The 18,314-nt window shown below is 41.5% G+C and overlaps 1 protein-coding gene across 1 annotated transcript in view; it reads right to left on the reverse strand.

Moving 5' to 3' along the window:
* LOC115097985 (keratin, type I cytoskeletal 18-like) overlaps positions 1-13,364 on the reverse strand; it is a 30,625-nt gene extending 17,261 nt beyond the window's left edge. Inside the window, exons 1-5 of the mRNA XM_029614214.1 lie at positions 13,300-13,364; positions 11,335-11,696; positions 8,946-9,028; positions 5,185-5,341; positions 4,101-4,265 (exon numbers count right to left, since the gene is read on the reverse strand). Coding sequence (XP_029470074.1) covers positions 4,101-4,265; positions 5,185-5,341; positions 8,946-9,028; positions 11,335-11,688 — 759 coding nt within the window. The 5' untranslated portion in view covers positions 11,689-11,696; positions 13,300-13,364. The remainder of the gene's footprint in view (positions 1-4,100; positions 4,266-5,184; positions 5,342-8,945; positions 9,029-11,334; positions 11,697-13,299) is intronic.
* Between the last annotated feature and the right edge of the window lie 4,950 nt (positions 13,365-18,314).

Below are 18,314 nucleotides of genomic sequence, written 5' to 3' on the forward strand. Positions count from 1 at the left end.
ATATATGGATGGTCATCCTATGGAATTGAACAACAGGTGCGGGATACCCCGGTCAACAGAAGACTGGGTAGGAAAGGGGAGGCCTCCCAATAGGATGGAGCTACAATAACATGATGACTCAGTCCTGGAGGGCCTTACAGCTATTTGAAATGAGATCAGCTGCAAATAAAAAAATTGTTGACTTCAAAGAAGATCTCATCACCCAGACTGCTGCTTTGGATCAACCGCAAAGTTCTTTGTATGGACAAACCATATCAAGGTTGGCAATGGCCACCATAATCATGCCAATGTATAGGAACTTGTAGCATGGCCCTTTAGTAGAGACAGTAAAAGCATTGTGCCTTATACATTGTAAAGTGTTTAACATTCAAGCCGATTCAGTAAAATGTGCAGGAGAGCCGAAGGGCCAAGGCGAGCGCCTGCTCTCCCGACGTGCTCCCAGGCCATTCTCCTGGGCGCGTGATTCACTATGCAAATGAGGGCCCGCGCAAATAAGGAGGCGCTAGAGACACTAGCGCATCCCTAGCGCCTCCTTATTGACAGAAGCGGCGGCTGTCAGCCACGGGTTCAGAAAACGGACGCCGGCAAAATTGAGCATCCGTTTTCCGATCCGCGGGCCACGGGCAGATTTGTTTTTTTTTTAAATTTTTAATCTTTTTTTTATTTTTGGGGCCTCCGACTTAATATCGCTATGATAGTAAGTCAGAGGGTGTACAGAAAAGCAGTTTTTTCTGCTTTTCTGTACACTTTCCTGGTGCCGGCCGAAATTAACTCCTGCTTTTGGCTTGGCTGCACATTTTACTTTCTGTATCGAGCGGGAGTAACTAATAGGTTCATCAACATGCATTTGTATGTTGAGGGCGCTATTAGTTTCGGGGGGGGGGGGGGCAGGGTTGGACACGCGTTTTCCACGTGCTATTACCCCTTACTGTATAAGGGATAATAATAGCGCATCAAAAACGCGCGTCCAAACAGGGGCTAACGGTGCGCTCGGCCTGAGTACACCGCACTGAATCGGCCTGAATATTTGTAAACCACTTGTCATGTATTAACTTTCTCCATGAAAAGACATTTGTTGTGTCAATAAATGTGATTTTGTGTAGGCAGTCTGCAGTCTGTGCTGGTGTCCTTTTCTTTTCCAAAGAGAAGAGCAGAAAGATGAGTAATGGCTTAACAAACTTTGGGTACATTTTTACAATGTCATCTCTTGTAATCTCCTCTATCTTTCAACCACAATGTTTGGTGGTAACTGAGCATCTAATAACTGTTCACTCTTAAAAATATCTGGTCCAGGACAGATGTTAAATTTTAGGCCTTAATGAATGCAAGCTAAATAGTGAACTAGTTTAGCATGCCTGCTGGGATCTTGAATACATGCTAAGCTTTAGTGCATAGGCCCTATAATAATAAAATTATTATTAAGCAGTATAAGATTCATGTACATATAGAAGGAAAGTGAAATCTGTAATCCATGGTTGTATTTGCCCTGATCCTTAATGAGGCACATCTACTACCTTATCTTTTTTTTTATTTTACGATAAGACTGTTCCTTACAGTTAAGGAAATTTCAGCTGATTCCAGTGCCACAATTCAAGAATACAGAGTGATAAAAAAAAGAAACTTTGTATTTAATAAGTTGGCATATACCAGTGAAAGAGCCATGCATATCTTTTGCTAATGTCAATTCTAACATTGCTTCTTCAATTATGCACCTACTGAAACTGAGCAACTGCTTGTCTGATATGCATATCATTCAGCTCTGAGTCTTGGGATGTAGAATGGGGCACGCCTCAAGGCTCTGTTCTCTCATCGGCACTGTTTAATGTTTGTCCTATGGAGAAAGTGATTCACAAGTTTGGTATTAAGTTATACAGTATGTTCTATACCAATAGCAGTCGGCTGTTTGAGTTATTAGGGGAGAGGCAAGCTGAGGCGTTGGATAATCTGTCCAGTTACATGTCGACTATTTGGTTGGGAGGTAATATATTAAAATTGAACTGTACTAAACCAGAGCTACAGGGTAGGTAGGCCAGGGGACTCTGAACTTGGGTTTTTAATATGCTTAATGGAATTGTGTTACAATATAAATATCAGATATGGAGTTTGGAACTTTTAGTGGACATAGAGTGGACCATGAAGGCCCAAATTTCCTCTGTTGTCCATTCCTGTTATTTTTATCTTCACCAAATATGTCATTTGCACCCTCTGTTAGATGAAGGGGATTTTATTAAGGTTACTCATGCTTTGAGTTTACCTAGAATTGATGACTGTAATGCTCTAGTGACCTCCCAATGAAATATGTGCGCATTATGCAGCTTGTACAAAATTCAGCTGCATGCCTTGTGGTGGGCTGTAGGTCACGGTAAAGAATAGCACCAATATTAGATAAATTACATTTCTTACCAGTGGAATATAGAGTCAAGTTTAAAATTTTGTGTCTAGCATTTAAGATGGTGTACCCAGATGTTTGGGAATCGTTTGCACTGGTATCATCCAAGTCGCATATTATGATCATAAGCCTGAGAAACTCTCTGTAAAAAGCATAAGATGAGTTGCTACCAGGTAAATGTTTTGTACCTGTGCTGTTTCACAAATTACCTTTGTAGGTGCACTCTTCTACTGATCATCTGTCTTTCAGAAAAGTGGTAAAGATGTATCTGTTTCATGAGGCTTTCAACAGAATTAGTTAAGTCTGCTTAGGGTCTGAGTTTTCAGAAGTTGATTAAGTTTGTTTGAGGGGGTTTGAGTGAGGATTACTGCTTGATGAGGGATTGATGAGGGGTTGTTATGTTATATGGGGAATGGTGGAATATATAGGGAATGGTGAATAAAACGGAAAATGTCATAATGCCTCTGTATCGCTCCATGGTGAGACCACACCTTGAATACTGTGTACAATTCTGGTCACCGCATTTCAAAAAAGATATAATTATGATGGAGAAGGTACAGAGAAGGGCGACCAAAATGATAAAGGGAATGGAACAGCTCCCCTATGAGGAAAGACTAAAGAGGTTAGGACTTTTCAGCCTGGAGAAGAGATGGCTGAGGGGGGATATGATAGAGGTGTTTAAAATCATGAGAGGTCTAGAACGGGTAGATGTGAATCGGTTATTTACTCTTTCGGATAATAGAAAGACTAGGGGGAACTCCATGAAGTTAGCATGTGGCACATTTAAAACTAATTGGAGAAAGTTCTTTTTCACTCAACGCACAATTAAACTCTGGAATTTGTTGCCAGATGATGTGGTTAGTGCAGTTAGTATAGCTGTGTTTAAAAAAGGATTGGATAAGTTCTTGGAGGAGAAATTAATTACCTGCTATTAATTAAGTTGACTTAGATAATAACCACCGCTATTACTAGCAACGGTAACATGGAATAGACTTAGTTTTTGGGTACTTGCCAGGTTCTTATGGCTTGGATTGGCCACTGTTGGAGACAGGATGCTGGGCTTGATGGACCCTTGGTCTGACCCAGTATGGCATGTTCTTATGTTTTGTCTATGTACAATATATTTTATTCTGATTTGTTTTAACAATATATTATTTTTATTTGAGTGTGTTGTAATTTTATTTGGTTGTTCCTTACCTAGATTGAATAAATATCAGAACCCACTGCAGGCATCATATGAATTGCATGCAATCATAGTATCAACTCACTGAAAGAGATTTTTAAAACAGGATGGATCTGTATGTGCACATTTATATTAATCTATGCACAATATATTCAAGATGACGTCCTAGGTGATTCAGGCTCTACTGGCACTTTTTAGCATTGATGGACTCTGCAAAATGCCTCTTTTACTCCTTGACTCCTTGACTCCCAAACTCATCACTTCATACTTGTGAATTCCACCAGCCCTAATAGGTAGGAAACTTATTCTACTATAATTCTTGTTATTTATTCTTGTTTTTTTGTTTTTTTTTACTGTGCAGTGTCATTGCCAAATCATGGGCTCAACCACAAAGGAAGTCTTCAATTTGGAAGATGGCAAACGCACATTTTCTGTATCCACCTACAAAAAAATACCAGGATGGCATTCTGAGCAGATCTGGTCACAGATACTATATTAAGGATATGTCTATAAAGATCTGTGTCTGACCTTGGATTTTAACCAATCTTCTGCCTCTTCTTTATTCTTCTGGACAATAGCTTCATACTGTGAGCGGACTTTGGCCAAGATAAGAGCCAGATCTGGGCCCCGAGCAGCATCAACTTCAACATCCACTCGAGGAGCACCGAAAGATGCTCTCATTGCAGCCAGCTCCTGGGAAAAACATGAATGATGGATGGAACAATGTTAATCATACTTCAAGTGCATACCTATGATTCAGTCTAGTCTGGGAGGGTTTGCAGAGACAAGGTATTTCCAGGGAAGAGCACACACTAATAGTGAGAGTGCATTTTGCATTCATGTTCCTACAATACTTATCATTTCTATAGGACTAGTGCTCATACACAGCACTGTACAGTGGTGGTAAATATTCAGCTACAATAAGTCCCTGACAGAAAGAGCTTACAATCTAAGTGGGTACCATAGGCAATGGGAGATTAAGTGACTTCATAAGGTTACAAGGTCTATCAGTGGGAAAAGCAGGATTTAAATGCTGGTTTCCCTGGTTCGTAACTCCTTGTTTTAACCTCTAGGCCAGTGTTCCCAAGCATTACTCTGAAATCTTAATGGTTCATTATGTAGGTTGTGAATCAATGTTAATGCAATAATCATGCTACTAATGAAATGCTAACACAGTCACCAAATTTCACAGAAAGCAGCACCTAAGAAAGGAAAAACATTGCAAGCAGTTGTAAACCAGGTTTTCCACATTCCTCATAAGCAGAATGCTTATTTTATGAAAGATCTGCAGCTGATTTTAAGGAAAATTAAATGCAGACATAAGCTAAGAAGAAAGTTGCAATAGATTTTGAGCAATCTGATTGGCTGGAGCACAGGGTATTAATTTCCCAGAAATACCTTGTGCTGCTGTCTTAACATTTCATGATGTTTATGCCAATGGTTCCTTTTCTTTCTTTTTCTTTTAATGGCTTTTAAAACTCCACAAAAATATTGTTACCTTATAATAGCAATAATGCCCTCCAGAATGGGGTTGGCTGCTGCAAATGACCTGCCCATCGGGAATTATTTTGTAAATAAAGCTGTCAAGATGAGAAGACACTTCTGATGTTACCTCTTTGTGAGTCACTTTCAGGGACTGCAGCTCCTCCTTCAAACTCTCCAGCTGGATTTCCAGAATACCAAGCATGGCCTCATGTTCCTCCTTGACTTTCTTCAAAATCAGAAGATCTCTTTTGTAGGATTCAGACTCAGCAACTGCAAATTCCCATCTAGATTTAAGTGCATACTTGTAGTCATTTGCAACAATGCTCTAGTAGATTCAGTGCTTTATACTGTGTAGTTTTATGAATAAGCACATGGACAAAGGTGAGCCTGTCACGCAGGGTATTTGGATTTTCAGAAGGTGTTTGATAAAGTCCCTCCTCAGGAAACTAAAACAACATGGAATAGGAGGTAAGCTCTTGATGTGTATATGTAACTGGTTAAAAGATAGGAAACAAAGAATAGGACTAGATAGTCATTTTTTTCAGTGGAAAAAAGTAAATAGCTGAGTGCCATAGAGATCTATATTGGGATCAGTTTTGTTGAACTTATTCATTAGTGATCTGGAAAGCATGTAATGAAAGACATGAGCAAATTTGCAGCTGACAAAAATATTCAAAGCAGAACTACAGAAGGGCTTTGCTAGATTCAACAACTGGACATCTAAATGGCAGACGAAATTTAATGTGGACAAGTGTAAAGTAATGCAGATAAGAAAAAAATAATGCTAACTACAGATATTCAATGTTGGGTTCTATATTAGGAGCCACCGCCTAGGAAAAGAATCTTGAAGTCATTATGGACAATATGTTGAAGACCTCTTTTCATTGTGCAGTGGCAGTTAAGAAAGCAAATAAAATATTAGGAATTATTCGGAAAGGAAAAGAGAACAAAATTAAGAATATTGTAATGCCTCTGTGCACCTTGAGTATTGCATTCAGTTCTGGTTGCCATCTCAAAAAAATATAGTGGAACTAGAAAAGGTACAGACAAGGGCATATGAGGGAGTCTATAGAAAACTCCCTCAGACTAGCTTAAAGGACTGGGCACAGATGTATCACCTAGTCCTTAAAATTCAGACACAGGGAATCCTGGGTGAAGGAAGGAGCCCCACTTCAGAGTTTAAGAACTCAGGGCCTAGAAAGATTAGAGACCCCAGGCAGGAACCAGGAATATGCTAAGACCTTTTATGCGTGACACCGAGTATTTGTCAGTTACCTGAACTTCAAGGTGAGCTGCCTAATTTGTCTGATTTGTTTTGCACTGTGTTTGTTTTCATTGTAAATAAACTGCACTTAAGGAACAGCCAGAGTTTGCCTACTTTTTTCTGTGGCTGTTTCCAAGCTGCTACTATTCGAGTTACTACATATGGTGACAGAAACGGGATATCTTGCCTAAGCGGGAAGCACAGCCAAGAACCCACAGCTGCAGTAGAAAAAAACCCCCATGCAGAGCTTTTTTTCCCTTTTTTTCTAGGGCCTCACTGAGCTTTTGCACAACAGGCCAAGGGGGCTATACCTGCCTGTATAGTCAGGGGTCAAGAAGTGAGTAAGGGCTGGACAGGACAGCAGGGCTTTTTTTGGGGGGTTTTTCCCCCCACTTTCCTATCCCTGGAGAGGCACATAGTTGGTGGCGCTATTGGTTTGCGAAAATCGGCAGCAATAGCACCACGGTGGTGCGATCAGGGCACCCTTTTCATCTCCAAGGTAATGAAACAACTCTGCACCTTGTTGAAAGTAGAAACTCTGCATACTTCGGCATATCACCCACAGACCTGATGGCCTGGTCAAGTGCTTCAGTTAGATGCTCAAACAAATATTGAGGATATTTGTGGATGAAGATAGCAAAAACTGGGATGCATTACTAACCTACGTGCTGTTCGCAATTCACAAAGTACCACAGAGCTCTATGGGATTTTCCCTTTTTTGAGTTACTATATGGATGAAGACTAAGAGGAATCCTGGACATAGCTCGTAAAACTTGGGAGGATGAAGCTAACCCTGGGCATAATCTCGTTGACTACATGCTTTAAGTGCAAGATTGCCTAATAAAGGCTGGGGAGGCAGTCTGCCTATGTCTGGCAAAGGCACAGATTTCCCAAACCCAAGCTTACAATGTCCCACAGTTCAACAAGTATTTCAGCCTGGTGACTGCGTCCTTGTCTTCCTTCCATCTTCAGAAAGCAAGCTGTTAGCCCATTGGCAAGGACTCTGAAGTTTTGGAGAAAACAGAGCCCGTGTATTACAAAATAGCTCAGCTAGATAAATGAAAGAAAACTCAAATCTAATACATAAACCTCCTGAAGAAGTGGGTTGCACAACAGTGCGGAGTGATGTAAGATGGAGAGTTTGGTCCAAAGGTCATACCTGAAGTGGACCGAGTTCATGTTCCTTTCAGAGAATCTCTGTCTACTACACAGACAGCTTATTTAAAGCAGCTGGTAGAGAAAACAAAAACATCTTCTTGAACTTGCCCGGTTGAACCCACCTAGTGTAACATGACATCATCACATCTCCTGGAGTTGTGGTACGGTAACGAACCTATCAGATTCTCGAGGCCAGGTGCTGTGTCATTGAAGTGAAGGAGATGCTCCAGCTCAGGATAATAGTGATTAGTCCTCACCCATAGTATTGTTGCCAAAGCCAGATGGAAGCATAAGGTTCACTTTAAAAAGGTCAACAAGGTCTCAAAACTCAACACCTATTCAATGACATGAGTGGATGAACTGATTGAGAGACTGGGGTTGGCCCAGTTTATCTCTACCCTGAACCTAGAATTTAAGAACTCAGGGCCTGAAAAGGTTAGAGAGGCCCCAGGGAGCAGGCAGGAATCAGGAATATGCTAAGACCTGCTATGCATGATACCAAGTATTTGTGAGATACCTGAACTTCAAGGTGAGCTTCCTAATTTGTCTGTTTTGTTTTGCACTGTGCTTGTTTTCACTGTAAATAAACTGCGTTTAAGGAATAGCCAGAGTCTGCCTCCTTTTTCCTCTGGCTATTTCCAAGCTGCTACTGCTCAAGTTACCACAGGGAAACAAAAATTGATAAAGGAGATGATGGAATGGCTCCCTTATGAAGAAAGGCTATACAGGTTAGGGCTCTTCAGCTTTGAGAAGAGATGACTGAGAGGGGATATGATAGAGATTTATAGATAAATAACAGATAAATAGGGAATGGTTATTTACTCTTTCAGATACTGCAAGAACTAGGGGATACTCCATGAAACTAACAGTAGCAGATATAAGACAAACTAGAGGAAGCATTTTTTCACTCAGTGCACAATTAAGCTGTGGAATTTATTGCTGGGGGATATGGTTAAAGCATCTAGCAGAGTTTTAAAAGGGTTTAGTCAAGTTCCTGAAAGAAAAGCCCATAAAAAATTATTAGCGAGATAGACTTAGGGAAAGCCATCACTTATCTCTAGAAATGGGCAACAAGAAATGGATCTACTCTTTGGGATCTGCTGGGTAATTCCTGGAGATATTGATTGGCCACTGTTGGAGACTAGATGCTGGACTTAAAGGACCTTTGGTCTGACCTTGCATTGGATTTATTATATTCTTATGATGTTTTTTACACCTCAGTCATACTGAGGAACAATAACTCCCATCCTTGTCAATGTGTGCCTGAAGTTAAACTTATATGATTTTCCAGGGCATTGGGTTGTCAACTGATACAACTCTGCCAGTATGAGTAGTAAAAAAGTCTTCTTCTCACTACTTTAAAGTTTCCTTGATTCCCACACATTTACTCTTTTTTTCCAAGGACTGACTGGAGTAAAATGATGCCCTTACTACTATATCTTTCATACAGTACCATGGTTACTAACCTCTGTCTGTAATCATTTTTAGCTAATTTGGTGTTGTCAATTTGCAAGTGTAGTTGGATATTGTCTTTGACCATCTCATCAATCTAAATAAGGCAAACAGAAAAGTAAAAGAACTAGTATATTATCCCAGGAATGAAAACAAGGTCAAAGCAAAGAACAAAATTCAATAAAAAGATCAATTTCTGAAATTCCTCATTGATTTCTTTTTTATATTTTCCATTAACCTCTGACTTGGGTAAATTGGATGTTTGAATGCCTTTACTCATAAGGTATGGGCTCATTTCCTTCTGAATGATTTCTTGTACACCTTTGTATCCCACAGACTATCAATACCATTCATTTCTGTAAAATTGTGATAGCTGCATTATGTTATATATTCAAAAGCTTAAATGTCTCTTGATCCTAAGAGATCTAATAATTGCACAAAGATGGTTGTTATAGTCAAACCCACACCTATTCTCTTTCTCTCTGGCAGTAATTAACACCTCTCATTCAAGCACATTTTTAGAGCTTTCAATTTATAAAGCATCATCTAATGTCCCATCATAATTTTAACGGCATTATAGGCTTTTTATTATAATGCTTACCTTGCATTGCCTTTGATACGTTAAATGCTATATATATTTGCTCTTTACAGTTTTAGATGTGTGTAGTGTATGAAGATCTGTAGCCTGTTGTTTTTGTGTTCAAAGTATTAGACTACTGACTGAAAGCTGCACTATGAAAACACAAGACTCTACAGATTCAAATTCCATCATTGTATGACTCTAAGGGCCACACTCATCCACTTTACAATTTTTATATACAACACAAATTGAAAGAAGACTGGATTTATCCTACTACCAGTCCTTTCACAAAACCATTTGTGATCTGCAATATTTCCATATTATTAAGTTTGTGACCTTGAAACTAAGCCTTTCTTGAAATCGGTGTTAATGGTAATAAGAGATGGAAATTTGCTGTAGAAATAAGGTTCAAACATTGTCTTAGCCATTGGCAATTATGGATTCACTCTTATGAGCAGGTGGTTACCCATCTGGTTCCACATCATGAAAGGATATAATTTTAAGCCAGGACATCCTGGACTTCTGCCTGTTATGTGTGCCGTCTGCGGCAGACCCGCAGCACAGCCCTCTCACCTTTCCACAAGGACTCCAGCCTCTGGTTCCTCCTCACTAGCGGCAGCGGGCCGCCAGTTCCATCCTCGGGCCTCCCCTGGTGACTCCGACCATGCCACAGTTCCCGGCGTTCCTGGTCCTGATGCCACTGCTCATCGGGTCTCTCCGCGTGGCCTGCGGAGAGACGCCACAACTCGTGCTGCATCCCTCCCTAGGCGCACGCGCATCGCTGATCCTTATGAAGGGCCCGCGGCGGGAACCTGGCCTCAGCCCCGGATGATAACATCAACTTCTTTATACCATTTAAGCTCAGGCCCAGCTCCATAGCATTTCCTTTACAACAGGTCTCCTCATTGTTCGAGTACTTGTTGCTACTGAGATTCATCTCTACTCTACGTTCCTGATCCTCATTGTCCCTGGTTCTTGTTTCCTCGCTCCTACCCTGTCTATGCTTCGGATTGATTACACAGACTTTGATTTCGCTTCGCCTGACTACGCTACAGCCTATCTCCAAACCCAGACCTCCGCTTCGCCTGACCAGTACTGCCTATCTCCAGACCTAGACCTCCACTTCGCCTGACCACGTACTGCCTATCTTCAGACCCTGACCCTCGCTTTGTCCAACTATGCTATTTCCTTCTCTGTGATCAGACCTCAGCTTTGATCGACTACGCTATTGACTTCTCCGTGACCAGACCTCAGCTTTGAATGAGTACGATATTGGTTGTCTCCGCGATCAGACCTCTGCATCACTTGCCACAGCCCCTGAATTGCCGCCGGCCCTGACCCAAGCCTGCCATTGGACACCTCTTCTGCCTACTCCCTGGACGTGGACTTATTAGGCTTTGGCCTACCTTTGCTCGAGCGCCCTCAGTCTGCCTTGTTCCTTTGGCGCCAGGTTTTCCAAAACCTTACCCAGTCCAGAGTAGGACTATTCCATTCCTTGCCTGCTGTCTCTGGGCTGAACCACCTTCTCTTACTTGAGGCCCACCTAAGTCCTGCCGGCCCCGGCACCCAAAGGCTCAACCCTTGGGGAACGAGGGCTGGTATAGGTGAAGCTCCAGCGGCCTCTGCCTATCAGCCCACTCCACCTGTCGATAGTGGAGACCAGTAGGTCTTTGCCTACGGGTTGCGACAACACCACCTCGACCCAAGGGTCCACCTCTGACGCAACACTCCCTTATGACCAGAACACATTGAGATGAGGGTTAGAGAACCAGACGTTTCCTTAGAGATTAAAGTTAGCTTTGGAAGAGTATTTATTTTCTTACCTTGTTCCTAAGAGCTTTAATTTCAGCAAACAAAGGACTATAGTCTTTACCGACATAGGATACCTTGGAAAGCTTCTCTTTAATCTGGATCTCCAACTGTTCACTGGCTTTTTCCAGAGTGTGAACCTTTTCCAGATAGCTGGCCAAACGATTGTTCAGATCCTGCATAGTCTCCTTTTTATTATGCACAAAAATCCCAGGAGTGAGAACAGAGAAACCAAAATCTTCTTTATCAGGGGAGACTCCATGAAGTTTCATGGCAGATGCTGGAGAAGACTGGAGCCATGAGGTTCTAGTAAAACATGGAAATTGGTGGCTGCAGGAAAGACTTCGGGGAAATGTAAGCAATGCCATGTGATTATCTGCTGGAGTAAAATGAGATTTATTCCTCAGGTTTGGACCCTTGAATTTATAACAGCACTGATCTTTGTTATATGAGAGCCCTGGGTCTGGGTCACTTCTTATGCAATGCTGAGGTATTATGTAGAAGGCTGATGGTAGATCGTGAACCCTGCTGGCAGAAGGAGGGGGCACTCAGGTTTTTCTTCGAGGACAAAAGGGGATTTATTTTATATTTCACAGGCAAAAAATAAGCAATGAGATCAAAATAGTATTAAGATGTTTCTGGGTCATAAACTTTCTGACACAAGAGGTGGGGATGGGGGAAGGGGTGGGGATATCTGTTTCAACCCTAGTTTTCTCCAGTACCTAACCTGTGAACTTTTTATCCAGGAATTCTTTATGGGCCTGATTTTCAAAGACATTTATGCACTTAAATCCTGGTTTTATGTGCATAAATGGCTGTTTTAAATTTGACCTGGACTCAGTGTGTGCAAAAGTACACATGTAACTTGGCTTCAGGAATTGGCGAGAGGCATTCTGAGGGGTAGAGTTGAGGCGGAGAAGGAATTTGCGCACATACTTTTCAATTTTACAAGTTATGTCAACAATAGAGCAGGGAGAGCTTTCTATGGGTGAGTTTGTGTGTGTACCACAGCACTTACATCTGAATTCTCAAAATAAACTTATGCGCATACATTTTCTTTGAAAATCAGATGTTAAGTATCTGTGTTAAAAGTTCATGCAGACTTTACCCTACCTCCTTAAGTGAAAAATATAATAGGAGTACAACACAGTCAGTGGTATAGTTAGAGATCAGGGCTGCTTACTTGGGGTAAGTCAGCATCATCTCCTGAAAGTGATTCCAGGCTACACACTGACTCTGAGCACCCCACAGCTGGCTCCTGTTAGTCAGTATCATCTCCTGAAAGTGATGATACTCAGCTCTGGGAACTCTGTGGCTGAATCTTGTAACTCAGGGTCGCCTCCTGAGAGTGTCCACAGGCTACATGCAGACTCTGAGCACTCTATAGCTGTCTCCTATAAATCAGTGTCACCTCCTGAGAGTGCCCGATGGCTGCATATAGTCTGCATGTAAGAATCTACATCTTTTAGTGTTCTGACTTCAAGACATGTTCTTCTATGGTTCAGTAACTTCACGGTCCTATTTGAGAGCAACCTGAATCAGATCTACAGTGCAAATCAATTACAAATCAATGTAAATGTATTCTCCAGTGAATGAAGATAATTCTAATTGTAGTTTGAAAATGGTTTGAAATCTGCTTCAGAACTAATTTGGTAAGACAGTTACATGAAGTCTGAAGGGTAGGTTCTAATTGCACCTTATGGTTGGTTAACAGACTAACCTGGGGGTTGCAGAGGGATAAAATACTGCAGATGGAGTAGTGATAGGATCAAAGCTCTGCTGTGAAGATCCTTTAGTGGAAAGATATAAGTGCATAAAAATGTTACTAAATGGGACCTTCTTAAAGATATATTAATGCCTGTATAATGTCTTGAATAGACAAATTGCACTTTACACATGCCTTCTCAGGTGAAATGCTTTACAGTACCAGGCTGAAACCCGAAAAGTTCCACCAGCATAGAAAGAGTAGAAATACTTACTATCTGAGCAGGAAGAGAGGAGGAGACGGGGGCAGGTGTTGCTGGCACTTCGAAGTGTTGCTGGAATGCAGGGACTAGTCTGGAAACCCGAGTCCTCTGCAGCTGTACAAGAAGACCTGGATAAGCCTAGGTTACGTGTGCAGGGAGGGGCTTGACAATCACACCAGTCAGACTGGTTTAAGTAATTCATCAAAGATATTTTGAAACTTTATTGGGGCACAAGATGCGGTTTCAGTTCTGTTGGAGACAAATACTAGTTACTTTACTAGTTGGCTGTATGAGAAGAAAAAAAAAGAATGGAAAGATAATTAATCATAAGTCCTGATAAGTCTACGACTTTATCCCTGTCTGCGCCACTGTGAAAATCCTTGGATAAATGGAAATGACGACTCCCACAGAGTGAGAACACAGTCTGTTCAGATCTGGTGTCAGCTATTTTCTCCTGACTCCCAATTGTTTTAGAAAAATTGATAAGGTTATTTAGTTACAAATTCTTTCAGGAAGGCGGTGTACCCCAAGTTTAAAGATGTGATATAACTTTCATTGATGGAGGAAGACAGAGCAAGGTTCAGGTAAACAAGAAGTAGAACTGGCTTATTTTAAATATTTTATTTTTACACTGTGCCAGTGTTGGTTAATTTAGGCAAAGAAGCGAGGGAGGGGAAAACCCACACTGAGATGCTGGGACATCGCGCTAGTTAAAGGGGTGGGGGATATAATGCAATTCATCAATGAAGATTATTAGAGCATAATATGGTGCTAAGAAAAGGTAAGCGCGTGTGCTGTGTCTGCAGAAATAAATGAAGCCAGTGGGGCATGCCCAAGGTGACACAATGTTTAAGGCTGTCATGAGAAAGTTAACTCAGAAACCAGGCACTCCCTGGGAATCTCAATAGATACCATTTAGAGATGGAGACAGAGGAGGCAGTCATGTTTTGAAAAGCTTTGAGGACAGGTGATGTGCATGGAGTAAGACAGGTGAATTGCACACATCAAAACAGAAACTTTCCACCTAGGCTTGATTAGATGTATGTGATCTTTATTAACCTCAGGTTTGCCAGAATGGAGCAGTTGTTATACTTGTTCCCCTTTCAGGGATAAATCCTTCATTGTTCTTGAACTTGGTGTTTATCTGCCCTAGTATTATAATAACTCAGAAATATTTGTGGTTTAGGAGCTGAATACATTCCAGATGCTGAAGGCTATTAACGTTGGTATTGTACTGGTAGTATCTGCCAACATAATATTTTAAATCATAAGAGTAAACATAATAATAATAATTTGACTTTTCATATAAATAGGAGGCCAATATGTTTTACAATTATGATATTTTGGAAATGTATATGCAGCCACCTCTGAGGTGGAAATGGTCTCTCCATTGACTCTTTTGATTTATGATTTATATGACAGCTTTCAAAGAAGCAGTACAGCCACCAGCGTTCTCAAAGATGGCTCAGCAAATGGAAGTGAGGGATCTTTGTTAACACATAGCAAGTTGGGGATGGGGAGAGATACAAAGGGGCTTTGAGCTCATAAGGCACGGGGATTCTCTCCACTTATACTTCACAGCCCTAACCACTGGACCAGATCTCTCCATTAAAAAAGCACACAGCAACAGGACATCTCCTATGTCTTCAGTGTGTTCAGAGACAAACGGTTAGAAGAGAGAGAGAACCTATGGAGGAATGTGTTGGGTATTTGAAAAGTATATTGAAAAGACTGATGTGTCCAGGAAGAAGAAGGATTTCCTGTTAGTCTGGGACATGTATATACAATCATTACCACACAAAGCTCATAGCTTGCCCCTGAATTATTTTTGATAATGTGTTGTTGGTGGAGATTGTGCTTAACAGTTTATTTATTTATTTACTTTTATTGAATGTATGTTGTTCATTACATTGCAATGGAAAATTTCTCTATGATTCAGGGTTACCTCAGAGTTTGGGATAGAGAGGGAAATAGTAGGGATGGAATGGTGATTTTTTTGGGGGAGGGGTAGGTTAAAGGGTGGGGGGGAGTGAGATACTTTTGATGGAAACTATTGGTATGGTTCTGTTAAACACGCTGAAGTAGATCTTAAATAAGTACGCCGGATTTTATAAGATATGCACGTAGCCACGTGTATCTTATAAAATCCAGGGTCGGTGCACGCAAGGCTGTGTAAAATCGGCAGCCTGCGCGCGCCAAGCCGCGCAGCCCGCCTCCGTTCCCTCCGAGGCCGCTCCGAAATCAGAGCGGCCTTGGAGGGAACTTTCCTTCCACATCCCCCCACCTTCCCCTCCCTTCCCCATCTACCCCACCCCCCAGCCCTACCTAAATCCCCCCCTACCTTTTGTTGTGCTAGTTACGCCTGCTTTAAGCACGCATAACTTGTGCGCACCGCCTCGGCATCCCCCGGCACAGGCCGCAGTGCCGGGGGACTCGGGACTGCCCTCCTGGCCCGCCCCCGAACCATCGCCACGCCCCCTGACCCCGGACACGCCCCGGACTGACGACACGCCCCCCGGACACAACCCCTCCCGCCCCTTTTATGAAGCCCCAGGACTTATGCACGTCCTGGGGCTTTGCGCGTGCCGGCGGCCTATGCAAAATAGGCGCGCCGGCGCGCAGGGCTTTTAAAATCTAGCCCTTAGTGCTGGGTACTGAGCAGATCTCACCTGTATCCAAGCAAATGTTTGTAATTGTTCTTGTGGAAAACAATAGAAACAGATTTAAGCATAAAAAGAGAAAGAACCTAAAAAGTTGATAATTAGTCCTGAAGACCTAGTCAGAACTGACGTCTTGAGAATCCAAGCATGGAAACCTTGCTTGTGCTTGTGTGTGTTGCACAAGAGGGTTAAGGTCACGTGACTTGATGTCCAGCAGTAACTCAGGACCAGAGATTTCTGTATAGGATGGGGCATCTCATAAGTGGTGGTCAGTCCACCATAACAGAAGTGTTCATATAGTGGCTTCTGTCAGATTCCCATGAATCTGTGATATTGCATGCCTCATCACTGATGTGATGAGAATATGAGATGAGAGAGAGAGATTCAGTGAAAGTACTGTTTGAAACATTTTAGGCTGTGGTGTGATTGTATCATAAAACAGTCTCCTTATTGTTTGTATATCAGTATTTGGAATCCAATCTAAAGTCTGAGTCATGTCTACCATGTGTTATAAAGTGCAGGAGCCAAAGCTGCATATTTTGTAACAGGGGGTAGTCAAGTAGTTAATGCTTGCTTTCTAAGTTCTTTTCCACAAGCAAAAAATAAATGGGAACCCATTTTATAACTGTAACCCTGGTATCTTTTCTCAATAAAATCCTTTATAGCAGTCTTTGTTTATAACCGAGTGAAGTTCTCCCAAGTTATTCTTGTAGTAGGGCTGCCATGCCAAAAGGGGCTGGCTGAGCAAGTCCAAGTTTTACTTCCATTGCATTCCAGTTCCTTTATTATTTCCCATCATAGCTTCTGAATTCTCGTCTACCAAACCATCTTTGCAAGCAATATTAAATATGTTGGTTCTCATCAGCCTGTTTCTTATGAGAAGGGAGCAAGCCTGTTTCATATAAGAAGGGAGCATTCTACTCTTGACAGATGTGTTGGCTATAAAGAGGTTTGAAAGAAGAGAAATCACCTACAGTGAGAAAAGGTACGCAGAAGGGTCATAGGATTAATAAAGGGGGCACGTTTTCAACTATATTCAAAGATGGTCCAATCTTGGTTATTTACATTAGAAACAAAGATGTTTCAGAGGAGGACTCTATAGCGATCTTGCCAACAATCTTTTTACTAAACCAGATACAAACAAAAAAGGGAGTGTCCGAAAATTCAAGAAGGTCATAGATGTCATCACCTTTAAAAGGAAACTATTTTTTATTGAAAGAGTGGTAAAATTTTGAAACATTTTGGCAGCAGATTTAGTTTTGGTGATCACACTAAAATCAGACCAGAAGTTGATTGGACAATTAGAGGAAAATGATATTAGTGCATATGATGATAGAGCTACACAACTAATGAAAAGTATGGTTCTAGCAATTCTGAGGTGATCACCATTATTTGTGGTCAGGAAGTTTATTTTTAACTGTTGCAGGATTGGCTACTGATGCCCAGTGCTTTTTTTCACTTTCTCCTGGATTACCCCATAGCCACTCAGAAGAACCTCACCCACTTTGGAACTGTGAAACCTACAGGCACCGCTTTGGTTCCCAGGACTTCAGTTGTCACTGAGCACATGAAAATCTGTCTGGCTCACTTCTATTCGCAATGCATCCAAAGACAGCAAAATATTGTGAAACTGGACTATGCCAGCTTCTTTAAAGAACTGGCTTGACTCCAAGAAGTATTTGCTAATTGGTTCATTAATTTTTAACTAAATTACTACTTTGGTACCATGAAAGTGACTGCAATGAAATTTTCAGCCTTTCGAGGCAGCAAATACTTCAATAAATCTGAGTCACAAAGAAGTATCACTAGCGTCAGTGGGGCGCATTCCAATGCTATAAATCTCGTTTGCTGGCCTCTCACTTATTCTGTGCAGGAAACTGGTAGGATCCTCTCTGAGCTCTTTCCTTCCACCAATGAATTGTAAAGTTCTAAAATAAAAGCACTTTGCTTAAGCTTCTTTAAATTCTGATTTTGTGATTTTAATTAGCAATGTGAAGGGTTATTTCTTTCTAAATGAAAAGAGTGACCAGCAGATGGCATCAACCAACAATACATATGAAAACTAGGCTCTGCTGCTGGAGTGGTTTTGCATGAGATGTGAGTACATGCTACTCTGTCACTTTAACCTTGGGGAAGACAATTTTCAACGCCATTTATGCAGGGAAATAACAATTTACCCATGCAAATTACCTTCTCTCAATACAATGTGTGTCCCTTCAGCCGCATTTCGAAGATGTGTTGCCGGAGGTATGTTTAGGTCAGGGGGAGGAAAACAAAGTGCATCGTTTACGTTTTCAGCTCTGTGTGCATTATTTTCCATGGAAAAAGTACCCACATCAAAAGGAGGTGCAAAAAAAGCTTGTGGGT

The sequence above is a fragment of the Rhinatrema bivittatum genome, chromosome 8 (assembly GCF_901001135.1).
Source record: "Rhinatrema bivittatum chromosome 8, aRhiBiv1.1, whole genome shotgun sequence".
NCBI lineage: Eukaryota > Metazoa > Chordata > Amphibia > Gymnophiona > Rhinatrematidae > Rhinatrema > Rhinatrema bivittatum.